The 26,273-nt window shown below is 34.4% G+C and overlaps 2 protein-coding genes across 4 annotated transcripts; one reads left to right on the forward strand and one right to left on the reverse strand.

The window, feature by feature from the left end:
- The first annotated feature begins 37 nt into the window (after positions 1 to 37).
- On the forward strand, positions 38 to 13,828 carry LOC106167375 (MAP kinase-activated protein kinase 5). Of its 2 annotated transcripts, none has more exons than XM_013546146.2 (13): positions 38 to 181; positions 3,300 to 3,373; positions 3,849 to 4,022; positions 4,282 to 4,390; positions 4,869 to 4,958; positions 5,322 to 5,417; positions 5,657 to 5,728; positions 6,469 to 6,656; positions 7,938 to 8,055; positions 9,326 to 9,456; positions 9,735 to 9,868; positions 10,233 to 10,334; positions 10,742 to 13,828. In XM_013546146.2, exons 1-13 carry the CDS (start codon positions 125 to 127, stop codon positions 10,831 to 10,833), a joined length of 1,437 nt encoding a protein of 478 aa, XP_013401600.2. In that variant the 5' UTR covers positions 38 to 124; the 3' UTR covers positions 10,834 to 13,828. The 2 variants fall into 2 exon arrangements, with proteins under 2 accessions (XP_013401600.2, XP_013401601.2); XM_013546147.2 differs by having other exon boundaries at positions 9,735 to 9,862.
- LOC106167346 (ras-like protein family member 10B) lies at positions 13,813 to 26,256 on the reverse strand. 2 transcript variants are annotated; one of them, XM_086999293.1, is made up of 2 exons: positions 25,983 to 26,256; positions 13,813 to 17,391 (listed from the first exon to the last, which is right to left on the reverse strand). In XM_086999293.1, the coding sequence occupies exon 2, from the start codon at positions 17,373 to 17,375 to the stop codon at positions 16,644 to 16,646; it is 732 nt and encodes a 243-aa protein (XP_086855419.1). In that variant the 5' UTR covers positions 17,376 to 17,391; positions 25,983 to 26,256; the 3' UTR covers positions 13,813 to 16,643. The 2 variants fall into 2 exon arrangements, with proteins under 2 accessions (XP_086855419.1, XP_013401546.1); XM_013546092.2 differs by lacking the exon at positions 25,983 to 26,256 and adding an exon at positions 21,536 to 22,225.
- Between the last annotated feature and the right edge of the window lie 17 nt (positions 26,257 to 26,273).

Raw genomic sequence — 26,273 nt, forward strand, 5'->3', positions numbered from 1 at the left:
TATATATATTTCTTTAAATTCAATTTAACAATAAATAACCAACCAAAAACTGTAAATAAACAATGCTTGATTGCCAAATGAATATTAATAAAATTTGAGTATTTTTTCATTGTGTCTCCCTAAAATGTTTGTAGTCCTCGTAATCATGGAGGAAGTGAAGGCTACGCACTTGAAGATCAAGGTATGTTTTCAATGATTTCTCACTTTAAACCCCATCTTATTTGAAGTGTAATTCTTAGATAAATATTTGGATTATACTTTTACTCCTTAGTTGTTTTTATTGTTTAAGTTTAAATGTAAGCTGTAGAAAAATATGTTTTAAGCTTCAACAGTCGGTGCTAGTCGGCATTAATTTTATCATACAAGTAATACAGTGTTTGTTTGTTTAACCTTTCATTTCAGGTTAAATGCAGGTTAAGAGTTCAAAATTTATTTTGAATGATGAAAAATTACCTCACCATGCTAATATATTTGCTGCAAACATTTAAAAGAGCTCATTGGAAATACAATTTTCTTGTCAGTCTATGTCCAAGATCTAGTTTGGGTGAAGAGTGTTTTTATCAAAATAATTGCTTATACACGCATGTTATGACATTGTAAATTTTCTTTTAGTTCAGGGATTCACTTATGTTCATGACTGAACATGATGTGCATAAATTGAATGCAAGGTGAATATATACTTAAGTTAAGAATAGAAAATTACCCCCCCTCCCGGCCATACAACAAGCACCATTAGCAATTGCAAACAATATTTGAGATTGCTTAACAAGGATATATATGTAGCTCAATCCCATCTTAGGGTTCAAGTGAAATGGGATGGTATTCTTCAACTTTAAAAAGAAAGAAGATCACTTCCCTGAGGGAAGTTGATAGGATGGAGTTACGTGCATGTCTTAGCACTCCTGTTAATGGTTTCTGTTGTACTATTTTTGCTAAGGTATGAAATAAATACATGTAGGTGCACATAACTTTGAAGTGATGACCATCTATTAACCCAGTTGCATCTCAGGAGCTATCAAATCTTTTGCTTACCTCTCATCTTCTCAAGTTGCCCAATTTTGAGAAGCCCACCAGTCTTGCTCTGGGCGGCGCTGTGAATAAGATAATACCAATCTGCTGAATATGCTTTGTATGCTGCCATGAAGATATACTCCTGCTGAAGACTGCCATTAACTGACTTCTGATTGCAAGTAGTATGCAGGAATTATCTTACAACTTGATATAAACTCTGGAACGATCAAGTGGACCAAGTAATTTTTATTGTGTATGATTTTGTTTTGCTTCCTGTCTATTATATTATGTCTTATTCACAGTCCTGTCAATAGCAAAACTGGTTGAATTTTCAGTGGTGTAAAACGTTAGGAGGTGAGAGGTAAGCAAAAGATTTAAGACCCACCACTTTGCAGTGGATATGCTGTTAGATATGTGCACCTTCATCTTTCATGTTTAAGCACAAATACATACCAGAAACTGTACATTTATTGGATTGCTTACGCATGAAACTTCATGCTAGGAATTCAACTGTATCTTTGCAGGTTTCTTTTAAAGGTCTTACATGTAGTGAAAAAACCTATTAAGTTTCCATGGAAATCACCTTCAGAGTACAGAGAACACAACATCATTGTCATACCTGCATAGAGACTCAGATAACTGTGCTAATGAAGCATCCGTGGGATTACTTTATCAGTACATCATTATTGTAATTGACAACCCAAGCAATATGTCTATCCTTCCCATGAATATATTTTGAATAGTTCATTATTCTTATTGTGGATGTCATGCACAAGTATAATCATTTCTCAGTTTAACAAGCCTAATTTTTGAGTCAAACTGACATGGCGAAATAGAATTAATAAAAAAGATGGAGAAAAGCTACATGCACTGCCACACTTATTACCAAGAAATTATACATGGTATCAGATGTGTGTGACTAATATTTATTTTTAGGAAATATAAAAATAGATTAGTGACTAGAAATTTGTTGAGTTCATTTTGAGCTTTCATTGACGATGCATGTTTGAAAAATTCATTTACAGATGTGGAAAAAAAAACTGTAGAAGATTAAATCTGGTTAGATGTAAAAATATATATTCATGAATATGAACAGAAACATTTTGAAATTGATATTGTTAAGAATCTTTTCATTAAATTCTTTCATACTTTGGGTGTTTTGCACTAACTAGCATTGTTGACACCCACAGCATGCATTAATAGAGGAATTTAGAATAAGCTTTTCCACATGAACACATGATTCTGAACATTTTAATAAATCATGACTCAGTTTTTATGTGACCCAATTTGTGGAGTTCATGACCCCTTTCAATTGCATTTGGTGTAATATAAGAGGGCATTGTAAATTTTTACGTTAGTTATGACATCGCATTTAAGAAGACTATATTATAAAATAATCAGGAAGTGAATGACTTTAAAACTTTTTATATGCATTTCAAATTTTTTTGTGTCAGAGATGAAGTCATATCAAGAGAAGTTTCAAAAGAAAATTTATTCAATGTTAAGGGATAATTGTTGAGTTATCAAATTTTTAAGTTTAAGTAGATTTTTTTTATCCACCTTATAGGTGTATGTGCACAAGTACACATTCTAATTGTAAACAGACAACTGTCCTTTATGGTTGTTATGCCCATATTTGATAGTATTATCCCATAAACAATTGCAGATGTTGAACATATATCAATACTCAGCTTGAGAACATAACGGTAGAACTGGTTGTTATGTATGTAGCAACTTTGTTTTTTGTTTTAATATGTAGCATTTCTAAGCTGCCTTAGTAATGTCTTATTTTTTGACATGTTTTATTATCTCTACATATATTATATATACATGTGTAAACATCAGATATGAACCCCTATGTTGAGAAAAAGCTGATCTTATAAAATTTAAAAAAAATAAAATGTATTAGAACAAAAATAATGCCATGCTCTTATAAAAGGTATTCTGTACAGGGTTTTTGTGCATTATCTAATTTTCCTAGTGGGAAAAAGGAATTTTCTTACAACAATCATTGCTTGACCCATCCCTGCTGTGATAAGATTCAACATTTTAAATAACCGACTTATTAACTTCTGTAATGATTCATTTACTTGTTAATCCCAAAGCTTGGACGGAAATATTAACATCGGTAAGGCTTCTGATAAACTTTTGTTTGAGGGTTATTACCTTACCCTAGGCTAAAAGTGGAAAGAAAAGAAGCTTTGCAGGGTATTAAGACATAAATGTGACTTTGGGACATTTTCAAATGTGTACAGAATACTTTTTAATAATTATTGTTTTTATTGCAGACCAATTCCATCTTGGATGACTATGATGTGATTTGGAATCAAAAGCTTGGAACTGGAATTAGTGGTCCTGTCAGGTACTGTGGCATGGTCTCCCCACCTAGCAATATACGAGAATCACTTTTGTCAGTTTTTTTTTTTTTTTTTTTTTTGTTACAAAAAGTTATAGATCTTATGTAATAATACTGAAAGGGCCCATTCCCAGACCCTATGATTCTAGGTATGGGAACCCAGTCAAAGAAGGTTTCAGATTGTATACATTCTATGTTTACCTATTTGACAGAAGGATGACTCCATGAAAAGGGTCATCAAACAAAAATATAGGTATACTTTGGATCAAAACAGATTAAACTCTTTTCTGTCTTAGACCTGTGTTAACATTTTAGAAGTTGCTCATGAAGAATAAACATGTAACTTTTTGAAATAATTTTCAGCTGCATTGGCCCAAGTTTTAAATGTATTCCTTAAATCATCTTTATACATGTGAGAAACATTTTTTTAACAAAACTGGAAAACAATTTAATATGAAATGTGTGCACTATTCTTTTTTAGACCATGTATCCACAAGAAAACAAAAGAGCGCTGTGCACTAAAGTGCCTGGCAGACCGCCCCAAGGCCCGTACTGAGTGCACCCTGCAGTATCAGTGTAGCGGACATCCTAACATAGTGGGTGTGTACAGTGTCTATGCCAATGAGGTTCAGTTTCCAGGAGAACCACTGCCAAGGTGATGATTTGTATCTTTGTGAAACAACATTAAAATATTAAAACATTAAAACCAGGATGGCCCAAAGCTGATATTGGGTACAATTTTCACTTATTTGTTTTGAGAGTTTCTTTTTGTAAGATGCATATATAGTGCCACACTGACAAGCCTCTGCATTTTAGGACAATATTAGTGTTGACACTAATTTGCCAGGAGTTGTCACTGTTGAACATGTTTGATATTCCAAAATACAAAAACTTTTATATACTTTGCTTTTCAGACCCCGTCTGTTCATTGTTATGGAGTTAATGAAGGGTGGGGAATTATTTGACAGAATCACAAAGAAGAAGCATTTCACTGAGAGAGAAGCTGCCAAATATACAAGACAGGTAATTTTTGAGGGGATTTCATTCAGAAATTGACTAAGCCAATTATATTGAGTCATTTTTTTTTCTTACATAAATTTTAATGGTCATTATCTTACATAAACATGCTCTGCAGTCATTAAAATGTTGTCACATAACAATAATATATATTTAACAATTAAGTCAATGTTTATGTTATTTGAATATAATTATATATTTACTAAATGACTTGACAAGTTATGAAACTAAAGATTCTTGGATATTAAATAAATTGTGTGTGTTTATGTGTGTGTGTATGTGCTTGCACGTATGTTTTGTAACTTGTAAAATAGAATATTGAGTTTTTTTACTTCTTGTTTTTGTGCTGTAAAAATATATATAAATATTAAAAAAAAATATATATAAATGTAAATCAGTACCATAGATATATTTTTAAATCATAAAAAATATATAAAATTATGTTAATTTGTACAGAAAATTTCCAATGATTGATTTCTTGCAGATAACTGCTGCTGTTGCCCGCTGCCACTCTCTGAACATAGCCCACAGAGATCTGAAGCCAGAAAATCTATTATTCAAAGATAACTCAGAGGTGAGGTTTTTAAATTAATAAAAATAAATCTCAATCAGTCATAATGTTATTTAAAAGGGTAACTTCAAGCATCAACATCCATTAAAACTGTTGAATGTATATGTTGAATGTATATGTTGTACCAAAGAATAAGGTCTGCAATGGTAAAGGCTCTGTGAAAATTGTCATCTTTTGTACATTTTCTGTGGCCAAACCCTTGTTACTGTATCAACTGTTTTATTTTCTATGTGATATTTTATCTATTAATTTTAATGTTTTTTTTTTATTTTGTTGATGTTTTCATAAATCAATTTTAATCCACCCTATCGGCCACAGTTCTTAAAGAGAATGAGATGTGCTTAAATAAATATTTCTTTACTTCAGGATGCTCTCATCAAGCTATCAGACTTTGGGTTTGCAAAGATAGATGATGGAACTTTAAAAACACCACAGTTTACCCCTTACTATGTAGCTCCTCAGGTAAATAGGAAAAATGATGTCAACTTCATATTTTTGGATGGCTTACAGTTTTTGTAATGTCCAGTTGTTCAAATCAAAAATGAACCTCACAGTGCATCTCATAAGAATTGTTTCTAGAATGCAGCAGATATACCATAACATTTCTAGTATACTCCTCCAGTAGTTCTAAATACTAGATCTCACTTCCTTTTTTATATGCAACTGTGGTTTGCAAAAATTGATTATGTATTTTCCTCTAGATTCTGGAGGCTCAGGCACGTAAGAATCTCCAGGGACATGTACCAGGGATGCCTGCCTATACATATGATAAGGTAAACAAAACGCATGGCAGTGTTACACCATACCATTTATACATTCTTTTGAAACTAACTTCATGTTCCACTGGTAATCTTAGATTCTATTATGTGCTGTGCTGTTGTAACATTATTTCATCCGTGACAGGATTTTAGACATAGGATTTTAGACAAAAAAAAAATGTACATCTTAAAATAATTCTCAACTTTTACACAAATATTATTTCAATCTTCTTTGTCCCCAGATATATCAGAAGTAGTCCAGTAAAGTGAAATATATCACTTGTTCCATTATGAGAAACAAATGCCTGTTGATTTAGTCCAACTGTCAGTCTGCTCTAGTGGACTGTGGCAATTTTATTTAGAATTGAAGCAGACTAGAATTCTGGTCTTAAACCTAAGTCCAGCTTTCAGTCTGGTTCTTTTGTGTTACTGTTGATACCATAGGATTGCATATTGAGCCAAGGTCTACTGTACAGTGCTGCCACCTTGAAATGCTTTTGCTGTATTAAAAGTGAAACAGTGAAAAAGACCTACTTCAATTTATATTAAGACTGTTAAACAATATATGGGCTCTCCATGATGCATAATACTGAAATTGGAATTTTTGCTGCCTGCTTAATTGTGTGTTTTATAATCATTGTTTTCAGACTATTTTAGTTTTTTACAATATTTGGTGTTTTGATTCTGTGCATTATGTACTGATGAATGGTTGATGTCATTAATACGCTTTTGTTATTACGTCTTGGATTTTCCAGAGTTGTGACATGTGGAGTATAGGAGTTATTGTGTACATTATGCTTTGTGGCTATCCACCCTTTTACTCAGAGACGCCCTCCAGACAAATGACAAATAACATGAAGAAAAAGATAATGGCTGGAGAATACACATTTCCTACTGAAGATTGGAAAAACATATCAGTAGAAGCCAAAGATGTGGTTAGAAGGTGAGGACACAATATCTGTAATAGAGAATAGTTATTGATTGCTTCCAAAACCTCAGGACTTTTATTCTGTGTATATTATATCTCAACGCCTCTAGCACACTACTTCATTTACACTTGAGAGAAAAATTATTGGAGTATTTCTTTCATTTGTATTTGATCTTACCACCCCAGTGGGATTTTTATTATTATTAATTAAAGTATGTAATGCAAAAAATAATTAGGGATTGTGCATATAATTTGATATTTTGAACATTTTATGCCTGTAATAACATTTTGTTCCTTATTTTGAGGTTGGGATATTGATTTTTGCTCTCTTCCCACTTTTTCTCCTTACAGCTGCACATTATATCATAACTTGTGATTTTACACCAGATATCAATATTGCTTCAAAGTTAATAGATTTACCAATGCATGACGTCTTAATATTGGCAATTAACCTGTCTGGCAACCCTGTGCCAAGTTGCACTTGTTGATTAGCTTTGGTGTTGTCTGGAAGTAAATCTCACTTTATGAATCAGCTGGCTTACTGGCTTTAATGTCCCGATTCTGCAGCTCTAGATACACTTTTCAACTTCTTGTACTTTCCTGTGTCTAGAGTGCTCTGCAAGTGTTTAGAATTTTATCCAAATTTCATCACTTTTAAAATATGAATTTATACTGACTCAAATTTTACTGACATTATCCACAGGCTGTTGCTCACATTTCAGGCTACATCTCTGATATATAGATGGTGGTTTGACAATATTAAGTGTGGGAAGATACACGTGTCTTTAAAACACTGCTGTTGCATAAAAAAGTCAATTGTAGTAATGTTGTTATGTGAGGAAGACATTAAATGAATAATTACAATTCAGTATAACTGTGACTGGTCATAAGCAGAAACTGCTGATTGGATATGTGATATCTTTCTTTATACCTTGAATATTAGCTTATGTTCCTCAAACATGAGATTAATAGAGGAATTAGTTTACTCCGAAGATTGCAAATACATGTCCCACTGAGCAAGTCATTGATGCTGCAAACTGGAGACTAAATAAATAGGAAATAGGCGTGCACCAGATTTCCTATAGCGCAATCTTAAGCACTTTTTTATAATAAATCTTTTTTCTCAATCAAACAACAAAAATGATATTCTGCCTCCCCCCTCCCATTCTAGGTATATGTGTTTCACACTTTGTCTCTTTTCAGATCAACCTTTGAAATGTCTGAAAATCCTCAAAAGAGTTGCATGTATAGCCCTTGTACTAGCGTCTGTAAATAATTTTTGTATTGATTTTTAAGGTTACTGGATGTAGATCCAACCAAGAGAATGAACATAGTGGAACTACAGCATCATGTATGGCTTCAGTATGAGGCACCAGAGACCATGCTGATGTCTCCAGCAATACTCATGGACAAGGTGGGCGAATGATACTTTTAGGAAAATTTATCAGATTTTGTTTAAAATTCATGCATCAATGAGGATTTATCAAAATGAGTATTGTTTTCCGTTTTGATAATTTTTTTTCTTTTTTTTTGTGTGTGTGATGTAAAGTATACTTTATTGCTATTCATCTCTAATGTGGAAGTGCTTGTGTACTTTAGCATCAAAGCATCCAGATATGAGGTGTCTGCAGCTGCAGTGATTTTATGTATCCATTCATTCATCAGATCTATGTGCTTTGATGTAGGGACTGATGCCTACATAGATTGAGCTTTTATTGATTAGTTCAAGAACAATTTGAAGTCATTAACAAAAGATTTAACCATCCATAAAACTCTGCCAAAGCTGCAGGGAGTATATCAAATCAGTGAACAATATTTTGGGGTTATTTTGCTTACTCTATTATTGTGCAATGATCTATTGGTCTCATGGGACCTGACTCGGGATTATGGCACATTTATTTTACCTTTGAGATTGGCTGTCAAGGGTCTTGATGTGCTGTGGTTACGTTTGGTTAGATGGAAAGAAGTCTTTATTTGTGTGAATAACAAAGAGTCAGAGTTGGTAATTATGCAAATTAAGTCTGATATGTGACAGTGTTTAACCAAAGATTTCATTTTTATTCAGGTGTAACTCTTTTGCTGCTAAATTGGTTAAAAAGAGTATCTGCACATTAAAAAAAAAGAATTAAACGTGGCAGCCCTGAAGGGGCACATGTTTTTTCCCCAGAAATTGTAAAGTATATTTATTTGTATAATACTTATGAATACAAATATGTAAAGAGAGCACTAACAACGTCAAACATGTTTTGAAATCAGAATTGAATTAGTCTTGACTGAACTAAAGACTAGATATCATTTTGTATATAACATGTTGATGTTATATACGCAAGATGTATATATTTCTAATCATTGTTACATTGGTATATTTGTCAACAATTATAAAGCTTTTTAGAATGAAGTAGAACAGCTGTGTATAGCTATGTCTATATGTCTAAATTATGATAACAAAATAATCTGACAACTTCATCTGTTCTCAGTGTTCATCAAATTTTATTTTTAAAATACATAACTGTTGCTGTGATACAGTATATAAATACACTTAAATACTGTAGAATTAAAACATGAAGCTTCCTCATATATAATAGACACTGATAACATGCATATAGGTATTTTTCACAATATTTTGCATTTGAAATGCTGGTAGGACCTTAAGCAGCATGGTAAATTATATTATCATCTTGTAGGTTTCTCTCGAAGAAGCCCGACTAATGCATGCTCAGCAGTTGACAAACATGAGGCAGCCAGATCTCCAAATCACCCTCAAGCCAATGAAAACTGCCAACAACCCTATATTGAAGAAGAGGTTGCACAATCTGTGAGTTCATCTTCAGTCATGTCTGCTGATTTAGATTATTGAATGCTGTTGGCCATGGTGTTGTAGAAAGTATGGCGACTTTTTAGGCCCATGAATGAGCATCTGTTGATTTTTCACAAAAAAAAAAAAAAAAAAAAATGCTTGTGGATTTGGGATGAAATTACTCAGTGAAATTTTGGAATGTTGATATTAATAAATTGACATGGAATTTTGACAATTCTCCAGCTAGTTTGAACAACTCGATATCATTTTTCAGGCTAGAATTTACTCATTTTCAGGGCAAGCAAAAATTCTCTAGAGCCACCAGAAAAATCCTCTTATGAAGACATAGAAAATATTGGCCTTCAAAAGTTACAGGATGTAATCCTATACTGCCTGACTCAGAATGGAAATGGGAATAAGGAAGGTGGGTGTAAGTAATATTAGTTTTTGTATTTTGTTTCAAAAGTGGTTCAGGTTAAATTTAATAGATAGTGTGACACTGACTCCATGTCAAATGCTAATAAAACTGAAGCATGGCTTGAAAGATGTGGTAAATTTGCCCATTTACTGGCCACAGTTTCTGCTATGGACCAGAGGGTTCCCAGAGCCTGGTGGATTAAAGGCCCAGCAGGCCAATATAGTAAGGTTTGGCATGGACATGAAATGTTTTGACATAACATAGTGAGCACAGGGGTCTCTAGAACATGACATATATGTAGCATATCAGGAAGCATGCCATTGTACAAAATAAGAGAAACTAATAAATTGTTAGTTTAACTTTCATTCCTCCACAGATAACACTGATCTGCAATTGTGTAGCTTGCTGACAGCTGCTATAGAATGTAACCAAGGAGTATCTGAGCTACAGGAAATGTTGCACAGGTTCAAATGGAATGGTAAGTTAACAGTTCAGAGTGACTTGAATTACAATGATACCTAAATGTTTGTTTCAAGTCTTGTAGTATAAAGACTGAAGCATTGCCTTCATTTGCTGAACAATTTAAAACTAAATAATTTTTAAATTAAAATTGAATATGAAATAGTAACAAATAGCTTCTATAAAGTTTTTAAATGAGAGAGATAATTTTTATCAAAGTTAAAATTTAATTTCATCTCATCTTTTAAAAATTTTTTTGTGGAGTATATTTTAATAAATATGTATTGATATTTTTTTGCGAAAGCTAAAAGGTTAATCAGTGAATGTTAGAGATCTATTTTGAAAGAGTGATAGGAATGTTGATACATGAAAAATAATCTATCTTTTTGGCATATACTTCAAATAGATTCATTTCTCATTGTTTAGGTTCAGGGTTTGATAGTCAGGTCAACAAACATGACCTTGCTGCAGCCATTGATGACCTTGTTCTCCACAGACGACAGCAGATACAAACTTGAGTCTGGGCACTGTGCAGAATCTTAAAACTGTCCCTCCTCATAGTCACTTACTACAAATGTGATCTGTATGGTTATATATGAAGTTTGCTCCTTTTAAATTTGTCAACAGGGATTCAGTGGTGACATTTTACTATTGGAATATTATCCAAATTTATTGTTGTCATTTTTTTATGATATTTTAAAAATGGCTTTTATGTTTTATAGTTGAATGAGCCAAATGACAGTACAATAAGGAAAACCTTTATTAATATTATTGTTATTGTTTTATTAGCTACTGATAAAGTGCTGTATAAAATGTTATTATGTTGTATTTGATATATCCAAACAGATTAATGATTATTGATAAAAAGAGAAGTTTTATTTGAAGCACCACATATAAGTCCCATGATTGTACAAAGAGCAAATTATATAAGGACATATATATATATTAACATAGAAGCTACAGGAAACATGTCTATACATGTGTACATTTAAATTCAATTTTTTTATATATGTTCAAGATATTCTTATCTTTCAGCTGTAATCTGTGTGAAAAAAATTAATATTTTTCTGTTTGGTATCTTTCGAACTGTGTCATTTGGTTTCATCACAGATACTTGATAGACCTCTTTGTATGATTAGTTTGCTGTAAGTGCTTGCATTTGATGGTCCATTAGCTACATTCAGTGCCAATTATTTTTTACTGCATTTTCACAACCTAAAATCTTCATCAGCTCACAAAACTCACTGTAAAGAACTATCTGTTATCTATATGTACAAAATTGAGAGCTTATATGAGGAAAGATCAGTACAGAGCATTTATTCCCCACTTTGTTCATAATGTTGGTACCTAACATGGCCTCCCACTACAGTGTGCACACACTAATCAATACAAATATTGCTATTGATTTATTTGTCAGCTTCCTTTTCAAGGGCGTTCAAATGATATCTTATTTGTAACCTGATGTACTGTACTGGCAGTCATTTAAGATAACAAGACAATCTGGGTACATCCAAAAATAATGAAACAATTTTTACCATATTACTGATTGTGCAAAGTGGAGCAGATTTGACAAGGTCAACTGAGGTCAGTGCTGGCTGATATTTTGTTGATTATCACAGACACTGGGTGACATCAAAGAACTATATGGTAACCATGGTTATTTCATTACTGTTAGACACTGACTAGAAGTGATGCTGTCAAGTTAGGCAATGTAGCACAGGGTTTGATTTCAGTTTTTTCTTTGTGTATAAAGACTATTGTGCAATGTTTGGTATTAGTTGTATTGATTTGCTGTCTCTTTGGATTTAGGAACTCTTAATCTACATATTAGGATAGTAAGTTTTTCAGGTTTCTGGTGTCCATGTAAAAACAAATGTATTGTTTTGTGACACAACAGTTTAAACACCCTAGGTGATATGAATGGGTATAATATCTACGTACTAATAAGTGTATGAAAAGTTTATAGGGTGCTGACAGTTGAGACTGTAATTCAGTGTTAAGGTTGCTAGACTTATTATAATGCACAAGTACATGTAACTATAATAATTTCTCTTGCAGAACCATTGATTAGCTATGTTCTGTAAACAAACAAAGACATTTGCTATATTAAGTCTAGTGCTTGCAGCCTAGATGATATGAGGGTTCTTTGATTTTCAAGCAAATACACTAAAGTGGTGGCAGGGTATCTACTAAAAAAAGAAAAAAAGTAAATGGCATATAAATGCAATTTTCTGAAAAAACATTGTTTGGACTAATGTAACATTAAAAATCTGAAGCATTTGTGAGCCTGAAGGTTGGATTGCCCATGATCAAGAGATACACTTTTGATTTATCTGAATGAAATTCCTGCAAGCATAATGTTAACAGTGTATGTGCAATTGTTCTTAAGGTAATGGTGCTTGCTTTTAGAAAGAGTGCAATGGTGTTAAGTCACTGTTTTTAAATAGGACAGATCTACAATGTATCAACAAATATTATCAAGTCAGCCAATCTGTATCCAAGCAAGTGATACATAACTGTGATCATATAGACTGAAGTTGGCAATTATTAATACGTAGCTTGTCAATATTGAAAGAATAGGATTGAAAAAGAAGTGCAGTAGCCACAGAATATATATATATATATATATATATTGTTGTACAATTTTTCTGATGCTCCATAGTTATGTTTTAACAATGTTAAGTTCTTTTTATGTCTTTGAGCACATTCAGAACAGCCGACTAACACATCCAAAGTCAAATAATGCAGCCTACTAAAAGGCTTTCCTCAAAATTCACGATTAGACACTGAATTGATATCCTGCGAGAATTACGCAACAAGTATTCAAGTAGGTCGTCTATATTTGATCTGTGGAGCCGTTAGTCTGCTCTTCTGAATGCGCTCTTTATTTAAAATGTTGAAGGAGTAAGATTGAAAAAGAAGTGCAGTAGCTGCAGAATGATTTTATATATATATATATATATATATATATGGTGTTGCACCATTTTTTCTGTTGCTCCAAATGTGTTTAACAATATAGTGTTCTTTTAATGTCGTTATTTTAAATCTCACACTTTTAAGCGTTTTAAGTAGAAAAGAAACCATTTAAGAAATATTTTTGTAAGCAGTTGCATTATTGACATATCCCTCAGTAGAAGTGTGTCACTTAGTCAGAAAACCCTCTTTAGGGATTTAAAACTTAAAAGTTACACTTTATTTTCCCGTTATTTAGTTTTGAAATACGTTTGTAGCATCAACATTGAAAGTTAAAAATGTTTATTGTAAAATTTTACACTATAAACGCATTTATCAATATCTTAAAACTATTCTAGATCTTGATGTAAATACGTGCACACCTTAATGCAGCGGCAGGTGTGTCCTACTTGTAACGAAGAATATACGTATTAGTCTTGTAGAAGGTTCAGCTGTTATTTTAATTTAGAAAAGTTGGTTGTACATGTACCTTGTAGAGAAAATTGAGACGTTAAAAACTCTATTACGACAAAAACGATAAAATGTATATTGTAAAAACCACGTTCATTGTTGTTTTATTAACCATGTCTGTGCTGTTTTACAGCAAGAACATTTCTTTCAAAGATCAAAATCCTGGAAGTCTTACAAATGTGCAATGGAACAAAAATTTAACTCTATGTAAATTAACATTAAAAAGGTAGCAACTAAAAGCTAGCATTCATAGCCAACGCAATATTGCTTACTGTATCCCCTTTGCTAATATGAAGTACTATCACTCGTTACATGTGTATTGGCTAAAAATTATGTCATGAACAGCCTTGCAATATTGGCCTACAAAAAGACAAAAAAAGTCAATTCTAAATTTCAAGACTGGTAAACAGAGCATATAATACCGATGTACTTTTATAGATCGTTTAGTCCAACAGTCGCACAGTGGGCCGCCAGACCCCTTCCCCCAAGAACGCAAAAAGAATTTAATCCAAATAATGTATCTCTGTGCCCCACGCATTAGTGTTTCATTTAAATTGCCTACTCTGTTTTATTTGCCAAGCGAAGCGGGCTTAAACAACTTGCCCCACTTCCTTCACAGCAAAATCCTGGATACGCCAGTGATAGGACACGTAAACTGACTTAATAATCCTGTTGTTCTGTTATGTGTTCTAAATGACAGACAAGGTTTTTTCGTCGTTATTGTTAAACATATCATGTACTCGCACTATGCAATGCTGTAATTGCATGTGCGTGATATGAAGCAAAATACGCCCATTAAAATGCGATTAATGTGATTAGCTATGAAATCAAATTGCGATGTTTGAAGCAAGGTTTACCTCTGCAATACGTGTGTAATCATAACAGCCAGTGTTTGACTGTGAGTTTACAATGTATTGATAATTGAATGCTGTAACAGAATTGTCATTAGGATATTTTGAAGAACCATGATTAATGTGCGCGAGGCCAAATTCAGCACAGCTATCTAAAAGACTAGTATGTAACTACCACTGTTTTTGCTTTGGTCTATCTCAAATCTAGTCCACTTTTCTGAGATTGAAATTGCTTCAATGAAGAGTGCTACCTAGATACCTTATGTCACCACTCAAGTGAAACCATTTTGCATTTGAATTATATTGTATTCTGCGAGTTTAGGAGTAATGCAAAATACATCTTTATATAACATGTTATCATGGTGTCATTTGGAAGATCCAATTAAGGAGATTTAATTACTAGCCAAAGATTATTACCATGCTAACATGCACCCTCCCCCCCCCCCCCCAAAAAAAAAAGCTTGTATACAGATAATTCCATCTTGTCTAGAATCAAACTAATACGATTACTGTCAGTGAAATGTATTGTTGTATCGTGCGTACTAGCTACTTGTATTTCTTAATAGTGTCATCGTTCAGTGCAGTTAATATGAGTAAATAATAATATTTAATCGAGGCAAGTCATGTCCAAAGGATTGTTCTCAAGCAGGGACGATAACTCGTGTGGCAGACACTGAAATTAGCAGCAGACGTGGCTTTGAGTTATATACCAGGAAGCTTAAAACTGGATTATATCTATTTCTTTTTCGTCTCTCTAGAATGTTATTTTGTATTCTTAAAATCTGTTGTATATATTTCTTAATGTATCCCTATTCATATCTCCAACCTTGCTGATATGCTCTTGATTCTCAATGCACCATATCAATTTCCTTGTGTTTTTGTATTTAGCGGAATCCGAAGAGGTGGATTATTGAGATGAGCTGTCCGATATTCTGCTTCTTTTAATTTCCCAGTTAGTTTTCATTTCATTTTGTCTCCCTTTTTTCTTGAGCATCAGGGTTCCGTGGAATGTGAATTGTATGGCAAATGAATCGATTTGTTAGAATGTGTTTTAAGCCCACATTGAGTCAGTCATTTGGAAACCTGCAATTGATTCATTGTTGCAAGGAATGTTGACATTTTCTCGCGATTTCGTATAACACAATAATGATATCAGCAACAGGCTACAAGAACTTGTCAATATAATTCGTAAAAACGAATTGACCCCAAAAATCTACCTCAAATTGCAGAGCCCATCAGAAAATGATTCCCCTTTAGCCCTGCGTTCACTCGCTTGGTTCCGGTTGCGTATGCTGGTGACAGAGAGCAATAAACAAGTTGGCCCGTCTATCATATGAGGCAATAAAAACCATAATTTATTAACGAGTCCCTGATATTCACAACACAGAGGCCAATGCCCTGTCTGATATATGAACCAAAATAACGCAGATGTTTGTCAATGCAGGAACAGCAGGTCTTCTGGAATTGGCTCTAGACAATGAATACTAGGCCTAATAAATATTTCCAGCGGTTTCGTCTCTCTCCACTAGCCAAGGGAATTTGTGATGTGAACTTCAATGGCAAGTGCATATAGGAATGTTCTTGAGAGTTGAAATTAAATTCATCATGGTTTTCTGTGTTCCACTGTCTTACTGTACATGAGTGTATTTGATTGCAAGCCCAAAAGCTGCAAAATGCTTCGATGCACACATATTTGAACTCAAATGAAACCGTAATATAGCCATCAAACACCTTATTACAGGCCTTTAGAAACGGTACGATGAACGATTTATATGCATGAATCCCGCAGTTCTGTATAAGAACATAATCCAAGCTTCTGCTGCAGCTTGCAGGGGGTTTCATCATTAAAGCCCACAAATAAGATATAGCACCATGCTGACAACATTAAACCCTGCGCTACTGTGCTATAAGCTATCAGAAGATTGAAATTAGAGTATTTTGACCGATTACTATATTCTTCCCTTGCAACATGCAATAAAGTCTTCCGGAATTCCGAAAGCGCTTCATTGTAATATTTCTCATCATTTTGTAATGTTTGTTGCTAATATGTTGGTCTACATGATCACACATTTCTTCCGTCTTAAAGCGTTTTGCATCAAAGTTGCTTTATGCCCATATTCGATGAGATCTATGCTTCGCACAACCTCTTTAAACAGAAGTACTATGTGCCAGTTATTTTTTGCCGAGCATTCTAGGTACGGGCTTTTCCACTGCTTTTTCACGATGTTGGCGATTTCTCTTTTGGACAAACCGCCATTTTTGTTACTGTCTTTCTCTGCTTTATCACATTTGTTGCATACGACCCACAGTGGGGCGTCGTGGTCGTTTTCACAGTCCAACATTTGTTCTCTTAGAGTCCTGAGGTAGTTGAAACTATCTTCAGAGCTTCGGTCAAATACCATGATGTAGGCATTTGCGTTCCGCACGCCTTTGCCCGGACGGAACTCGCTCCACTCCTCGATAGAATCTTCGGGGAAGGAGTTGATTTGTGGACAGTCGACCATTTTAACGTGATAAAGATGGTCGTTTATCATGCACGATGGTCTGTACACTTCTGTTGCCCGTGTTGGAATATATTCTTCAGCGAAAGTATTTTGAACGAACTGGCGAATTATGGATGTTTTGCCAACTTGTGAAGCTCCTAGGATTACGATTTTTACTTGCCTTATTCCAGTGTCGAGTTCGGAGTTTGGAGCGTGGATTTTTTCTTCTCTTTTCTTAGTGGCTTTTGCACATACGCGGTACCGCGAGCTTTTGCCCGCCGAAATGAGAGATCCGCTAGACATGAATAAATGGTTGAATCTGAAAAAAAATGAATAGAGTTGACATTATCCACTGTTTTGACTATTGAAAAGCGACACATCCAATAATTTAGTTACACATACTTTTGGGTCGTCGTAAAACATGATATTCAATTTGCTGTTGGTGTTTCTTCTTATGCGACCCCCGCAAATAATAGCTATCTAAAAATACATATAACCTAATTACGAAGGGCCACTTTGACGGAGATTGCCGCTATCTGATCGATCAGCTTGACCTTCAACGAGATCGGACTAATATAAAAGCTTTTTAAAGGTGCAAGCAATAAAATTCTCATTACGCACTATTAATTGAACACTTCTGATTCGCCGAATCAATTGGTGGTACTCATAGCTTTAGAAAGAAAAAGAATGGCGACAGAAACCAGGCGTACAGCAAAGCCTTTTAAGAGATTTCTGAAATATGATTATGATATTTTCTTTCGCTCGTGTTCATGACACAATACACTGAGTAATAAAACCTTTCCTGGAAAGTAAGAGACCACCATTTAGTTGAAATGTAAAAAATGAAAGAGTTTTGTAGTGTTCATTCACAGGCAAAATGTTAATTTTTGATGCACATTTTATCATTAAATATGACTGGATATTGAATTTCTGTCAAATCATCCACTGGTCGTTTTCAATCATTCAAGTTCAGCTTATAAATACATGAACCTAGAACACGTAAAAGGAGCGTTTGTCACTGCTCTATATCTGTTCACTTCAGTTCGATCCCTTGCCCCGCAGTTTGAGCCTGAACGCCATGAATATGGTGATAGAGAATATAGCAAATCTGCTCTGTCTTAAACTAATAGACTACCGTGGAAGCAAGATTCTATTTCCATAATCCGGCTTTGGCTGCTTAATTACAAAGTATTATTGTGCACAATGGTAGTTCAAATGGAAATCAAATTGTGGCCCAAAGGTCTACAATACAAGTATTCAGAATATCATATCTGCGTAGGTTAATTCATGAGAAGGTTAACGGTTATTATATAGGTCTACATTATCAGGTATTCAATTTTAAATGTAATTAAGTCTAAAAGGCAAGTTTTGAATCCAAACTTGACAGCACATCTGCATATCTTTTTAAACCAATGACATATAATATTTTCAATTTCAAATTCATTCAAATTCCGACCATATAGGAGGCAATAATTAAAATGTGTTCGCCCTATGCCAAAAACGATGTATTCAACATATTTTGTGAAATTCTTGACTATACAAAATATCTGCAGAACCTCATTATAGTATAAGAGATAAAATGCTTACGGCTACAAAGATAAATGAAAAAGAGCTGTACATGAAATCGTCTCGTAACAAAATTTTAACGATGCTAATATGCAATAATTTGAAATGTCGTTGCCAATTAAGCATTTATCTGGAAAATAAATGGAAAATATCTTAATGGGATGAACTATTCTAAGCACGTCAGAAGTCGGAAGCAGAATTATTGGGTAGCTGCAGGTCACTTGTCACTTACTTTGATGAAGGTTTCTTTTCTATTAACACTGCTGTGATACCCAACAGCATAAATTGACCAGAGAATCTGTTCTAAACACCCACCTGATGTCACTAGTGTGGAAGTACTTTAAACCTGGGTTTATAAAAGATGAAATACATCAACCCGACTCGCTATCATGCACGTCGCCTTCAGTGCTACAGAAATACTTCACACCATTTCGTGATGAACATGAATACAATGTTTGATTTTGCTTATTAATTAGCGTATAGCATATGGCTGTAATGGGATATCTAATGGGGCACCTCCATCACTTAACACCATACTGGCAGGGTTTTATCATCATTGAAGTGTAAAAGCCAATACAAGTCTAAATTCGCTGCAATATTATGATGCATGCCTAAGTCGTTGTCATCCCTAATGAAGTGCTTAACCAGATAGTTTGCTTCCATAACGTGTTGCTTGCAAATATATTAGTGTGTTTAGTCATCCTTATGAGGTACTTAAGCCATGAGAACCTTCTGCAATAAAGTGGCGTATGTTATGCAGGCTATGTACACGCACGTGTCGCCTGCAAATACGTTGATTAACCAGCTCTTCTTATTGAAGTACACAGCCACGAAAGCCTTTAAAGGCGTGTTTGCTTGCATGCAGGTTTGTCTGTGCATCTGTTTAATTGTCTTCTCACTAGTAATATGAGGCTATTACCTTCAGCTTACAAACCTCAGATAACACTTCACTGCGCTGCTGGAGACTGCTTCGCGTCAACCTATAAGGTGACCACACAGACTACTAAGAGCATTTGATGTCTCAGTGATCAGTGCAGGAAATTGCCAGGGATTCTCCAAAGATCTTCAAACCTTGCAGTGCCAAGATCCTGTTTTACATATTATGCCGTCCGCCTAATATCTTTCATCCAATAGTTTTTAAGTTTTAATCTCTTGGAAACCGCTGAGAATTGCTTATGACAATCTTCACAGTGACATGATTGATTGCCACTGATATCCTCTTAGAGAGCGGGCATCGCGATGAAGTCAATTTGCTCAGAATCAGTGCGTGAATCGATACCCTTTGTACCCAACAGAGACGTGATTGTAATAAAGGGATACAAACAACCTTTCAAACGCGTTGTGATTGATACAAGGAACTGCCAACATGTACTGCCTTACATAAACTGTATACCCAAAGCTGAAAAAAGAAGCTGATGAGAACCAAATGCATCCGAATCCAATGATTCCAAAAGATCGATTAAACCAAATTCATCGGCTTATAAAAAAAACTGGCACTGTACTGAAGATTGTAGCGGAGTCATATTCCACACATGCAAAGCGGTATAAAAACTATGACAGCTATTTTATCTTGTCAGAGGGTGATTCATTAAACAACGTCGAAAAACATCAAATAAAGGTCCAATTTCACTACACATAGGCTGGAACGAAGATGTAAGGTTGCCGGGGAAATGAAGCTAGGATTGTGGCTAGTGGCGTGGAATTCCTATGGGTCTAATTGCTTTGTGCATATTAACTTTTACGCGAACAATGTCGATAAAGCCATTCTCCGAGAGACGACGAAATTCAATTTTATATGAGGTATTGGTCTATATTCTTTCGAAGGAATAAGAATGACTGATGGTGATTGACCTGCCAGAGTATGGCTCCTCTTGTATGTTAAATAGACAATTTATGATATGGTCTAGGAGGCAAACCGATATATATTATCCAGGAAAATTACCATTATTATCACTCCTAGATTTTGCCGGCCCATTACAAAAATTAATTTAAAAAATTAATTAAAAGGAGTATGCGTACGTCCATTATAGACAGATGTAATATTATAAAATTAATTGTACCATTAACAGAAGACTTAACCATGCGTGTTTATACAATACTAGTAATTGAGCATCGAGAAAACAGTTTTGACTTGTCTCTATTTGCGTGTGCCATCAGTCATTCTTGTTTTGCCGTATATAACAAGTAATGTTTTTTAAATAAAAAACATCTAAAATTCAAATCAATGCAGTTCATCCTAGAAAGTAAAGGTACGACTAAAGTCCTAAACGCATTTTATACAAGAAGACCCAGAGAAAGCCTACTTGCATTCTACATAAATATAATTTACCAAAAAACAATATCCGACATATAAGTATATAAATCTCGAAGTTTACTCCACGTATGTTGTATTCAAATTTGAATTAACAACGAATTAACTGGTACCCATGAAGAACATTTACTACTTTTGTATTTGGTTTTATGCCCTGTACCATGTTCCCATTGACCATTAACACCAAAAGGAATCCTACCATGTGCCCATTGGCATCGACCACGTTGTACCATGTGCCTTTTGACAACTGCCACGTTCTTTACCATGGACCCATTTATGCTTCCAATGGTCCCTAAAATAACAACCCTACCAATGTATCGCCAAAGCCCTACTGTTTCATATTAGTATCACTATCATATCGTGAACGTTCATAGTGCCAGTTGCATCTGCCATGTTCCTGTGCCTACCAAGGTCCCGTTGTTACATGTATCTAATATGATCTTATGTCTTTAAATAACTCCGTTGTCACACCTACCACGTTCTTGTTCATTTTAAAGCCACGTTGTTACCTAGCATGGTTTTAAACATATTTTATACTCCAGCGGTTCCATGTTTTTGAACCTATCCAGGTCCAGTGTACACATACCATGTTCTTGCTAGTGCTAACCCATAGCTCAGATGGGCCGTCAGGGACAGTTAACTGCAGTTAACTCCGAGATATATTGTCTTTTGACATCACAAGGTCATTTTTCATGGCATACTAGCGTCGAAATGAAGTCTGCCAGATTGCGCCTGTCTCCCTGAATGTTCGGCACAATATTTTGCTGTTAAATGTGCATATTGCATATAGATGCAATTCATGATCTGTGCCTGGCTACTACGAGCTGTAAAGCAATGAGGATAATGACGTATCTATTATTCACCCATCAATGGCAACCAGCATCATTTGTATATTAACTGCTTAGAGACTTGCGATAAAAATGAAAATTGTGCATTTGCCCATATTAGTATGTTGACTATTATTATTTAATGCTATCAGTGCACACAGTTCCAAGGTTACCTACATCTGATGTGGTTTGCACTATATTTCTTGTTCTTGGTGCCAGTACTGTTCCAGCTTTCCTCTCCGTCAATTTTAAGTGGTCATTTTATCAACAAATAAGTTCACGGTCCTTCCTATGTTGTTCATGTACTAGTGTTATATAGCTAATAGTATCGAGTTTTTCTGCAAACGAGCCGTCTATACACATTGCTGTTGATGTCTCTGCTTTGTCTAATAAAGGATAGATCAAGCCCTAAACATATGCGTAGTCGACACCGTAAAACCTCATGCGGGGGCGTACTTTAGCAGGAAACTTTTAAGTTTAACTTAAAAGCATCGTTACCGATAAAAACAAAAAATGCCGGATATAATGTAGTGATTCGTACATTGCAATAGCCCTTTCTCTTTTTTAAAAAAGAAAAGCAGAATAAATAGAATTTATTGGGGGGCCTTTTTTCCCTCCATCTTTGCTGAAACTTAAAATTATATCTTAAACTGCAAATGATTTACCATACATGAGTATCATTCATATGATAATATTTAACTATATATATTCTGAATTCGTACTCTGTGTATTAATCAAAGTACAAATGTCAATAAAATGACATTTTCAACTAACAACTTTTAATGTTGTAATTTAAGAAATCACGAAATTGCTGACAGCAAAGTAGCCTTGTAAAATTTTGAAAAATATTTACCTATAAAAAAAGAAATTAATACATAATAATACTACACGTATAATAACAAGCCAAACGTAGCAAATGCTATTAATGCAGCTATATGAAATATCAACAGAGAACTAATCAGGTTTAAAATGAGTAATAAGACATCAAATTTAAGTTAATTCTTGGTGGCAAATCGGTGTCAGTAAAAAAAGCAATTTATTATGTTATAATTCGATTATGATATAAATGAATGAGTCATGGAGATATTATTCATATATAGTAGGCTATTAAGATGTTATGAAAGAATGCAAAAAACTATTGACCACACTTTAATTGGCGCGTGAGTCGGCCATTTAAATTTTTTTAATTTCCTGCTTGAATTTGTGCCTCACACCAAGAAAAATCAGCATGTTAATGCATTTGCCGCTTATTTTTTTCTCATATAATTTTCAATAAAATAATTCACCCACTAAACTAATTACAAAAAAAAAAGATTGAATATTGCAGTCAATATCAAACTATAATCCAATCACTTCAAAAGAAAGATATATGAAAGCTAATTTCAATTACGCTCCATGTAGATCCAATCTTTATTAAGTCAAAAAGTCAGTTACGTGCGATTTCGCATTGACATGCAGACAGGCTTCCTGATGCATCAATAGCCAAGAATACCAAGCAAAACTAGGTAATTGAGTCGAGATTATGTTCTATTACAATGACCCAAGAGAGTATCAAAAATCATTATTAAATCCTAACCACTGTGGAAATCAACGACACACTTTGCATTATGCAATTGAACTCGATGGTTGCTGACCTGGCGAGTGAGTCTTTCCAAACTGTTTAATAGTAAAGTCTTGCTTATTTATTTCCTTTATTTCCAATCGATTTCGGAATTGCCCAATCTAATTTCAAACAAAGCACGGTCATTATTCTTGATGCTTATTTCCTTAGAAAGCACAGCTTTCTAATGGTTTACCCCGAACTTGAACCATAGTTTCAAAAGAACTTTCCTCTTCTAATATATCCGGAATAATTTGATTTGATGAAGATCAATACTTTTTCTCAAGCGCAAATCAATTCACAAAGGCCAAGAAATCGAGTTGAAATATGGAGCTGTGAAAGAGTAATCATTTTAGATCTTTTTTTCAAAGGAAGTGCCAAAAGGAAAATACGTTTCATCTATGCATAGTAAATGCTTTTGAGATTGCAAACACGCGATGGGGTTTTTGACATCACGCTATGAAAGCTCACGGTAAGGTAATTACATAAAGAGACATGTCCGCCTGCAGCCACGGCAAACACAATTCTCCAAATCTTAAAGTACGCACACCCACCCAGCAGTGCGATTAATCTAAGACATATTAATTTTTAGCAATATGAATTTATATACAAAAAGCAAAAATTAGATGTCCACATAGCAGTACTATTGTATTTGCAATTGGTTTAAACGGGTTTCAATTTAAAACATGCTCAATACCTGATCTTCGGTAAAGCCTTCCTCGCGTTAGTCTTCCTCTATGTCTGATTCTAATGCAACCGCCTTCCCAACTCTGAGACGAACCAAAATTCAACTTTGAACAAAAACTCACAAGAGATGCCTTAAACAAGTTCATTTCCTTAGAAGAAAATTAACGTTGCGTGTTGAAAAGAAAAGGCCATTTCCCAGGAGCAGAGGCTTTTATTTGAAAGGAACGTGACCTTTCAATGTTATCTGCCAGACGCAGCCTACATCTTTTTTTCATCGTCATTGTTTTCCCCCAACAATAAGTAATAAACTACCAACGTCTCTACAATCTCTTCACATTGTATTCCAGACATTTCCTGTTAAATAATTGCTTATCTGTTCATAGTGCAACCTTGTCGGTTTGTCTGTTTCAAGAGTGCATTGTACAGGCGAAATATCATGAAATAATATTTTTATGTGAACTATTTCGACATCGTATTTCTGAGAAATAGATGGCCTCCCTAGAGAACGGATGTTTTCAGTGGAATCTGAATAATGTTCAGTTTTATGCCACAGAAAAGTCCCTCCTACGCTATCTTTCTCTTATTTTTGGTCCTTAGGAGAACGAGAAACCTACTGATTGCCTTATTAGTAAATGACTTTACTGCATTAGGCAACCATGTCCCTATCGATTCTTAGATAGAGTCAAATAATCCAATGACCTTAAGTTAAATTTCTTACCCTTTGGAACAGGGGAACTAGCTTGATAGAATAATTTAAAGTTAATATCAGTGCATCAACTGTCCTATTTTTTGCTTGTTGCATGCTGTTCATTTCAGCACGGGTTGGGATATTTTTTTATTCCACGTTTTACTGTCTGTGATTTGATAAACAGTTTTGATATATTGATGGGTTCATCTAAAACAACGAAACTGAGAATTTATGATTTGCGTAGTTTTTTTTATAAATCACAGAGGTCTTTGAAGACCTGGTGATTATTACTATTCTATTCTATTCTATTCTTCTCGACCAAATATCATAACGCTCAGCCAAATATGAATCACTGGATGATGTATCATATTGCTTTATTGTGCTTTTGGTATGCTTATAAATTAATATGTAACAAGTTTTCTCTCAAAGAGAATACCAGTTATAAAGACATACCCGTTAAATAAGAAGCTAAACTTTTTTTAAAATATGCAAATATAATAGAAATACTCTGCTTTTTTGTTAGCATAACGCAGTATAACATTGCCGCAAATTCAAATTTTGGATAAGCCAATCATCTTTTTAACGCATTAAGTCTTCTCACGTTCACTGTTTAGACTATCCGAATGCTAATTATGCTTTAGATGAGATAACCTATCATGATTCGTTGGTCCAAAACAACACAACATGGTAATTAACATTTAGCGAGATTTTTTTGTCAGGAGTGTAGTTGAACTACATTTTCCCAAGCTTAGCGCAATGGTTTCCTCCACTGTCAATCAAAGGGATTTCCAACGGATTTTCAAAGTAATGCATTGTAATGAGATTGTGAACTGCAAGAATGCATTTTTTTATTATATCCATTATTAAATATACTCCCCTAGCAACTAAAAAGTATCACTCCTAATGCAATGCGTAGTGATACAGAAAATCATGTCATGAACCAATGTCTTTTATTCAACTTCTAAAAGGATTGTTCATATTAGTGATTGTATAACGAATTTATAAGCTAACCATAGAAATAAAACCAAAGCCACATTTGGTAGACGCGCCTGTGTGTGCAATCAAAAACTTCTGTGACGTTTGTGCAGTGATAGTATTCCACATATGATGCAAAGATAGTATGAGATCATTTCTGTTTGCTTGATATCCCTCACATTCTCACCCCCTTTCCTTTGTCACTTACTTACCAGTAACCTTATGGTAATAAATGTGAGGCTTACTTATTGCTTACCTTATTAACTATATCTCTTGGTTTCAGTAGCTTTTCAAGCGGGTACAGCGGGTATTCAAATATTCTTTGGTATTGGACAAAACGCAAGCTAAAGCTTTATCCTCCCCATTCTTCAGTATACCCATTTCCGTACAGATTCACAATTCAGGAAATCAATCCCTGAATGCCGGGTTATGGACTTCGTTAATCTTCCTCAAGTAGGTCTTCTTCAGACCAACGTAGACTCTATGCCGCCGCTACGTGTTAAATAAACTGTGCATACCTGTATATACAGTTCCTCAATATACCTTC

Source organism: Lingula anatina, chromosome 1 (assembly GCF_051362555.1).
Source record: "Lingula anatina isolate TDL-2025a chromosome 1, LinAna3.0, whole genome shotgun sequence".
Classification (NCBI taxonomy): Eukaryota; Metazoa; Brachiopoda; class Lingulata; order Lingulida; family Lingulidae; genus Lingula; species Lingula anatina.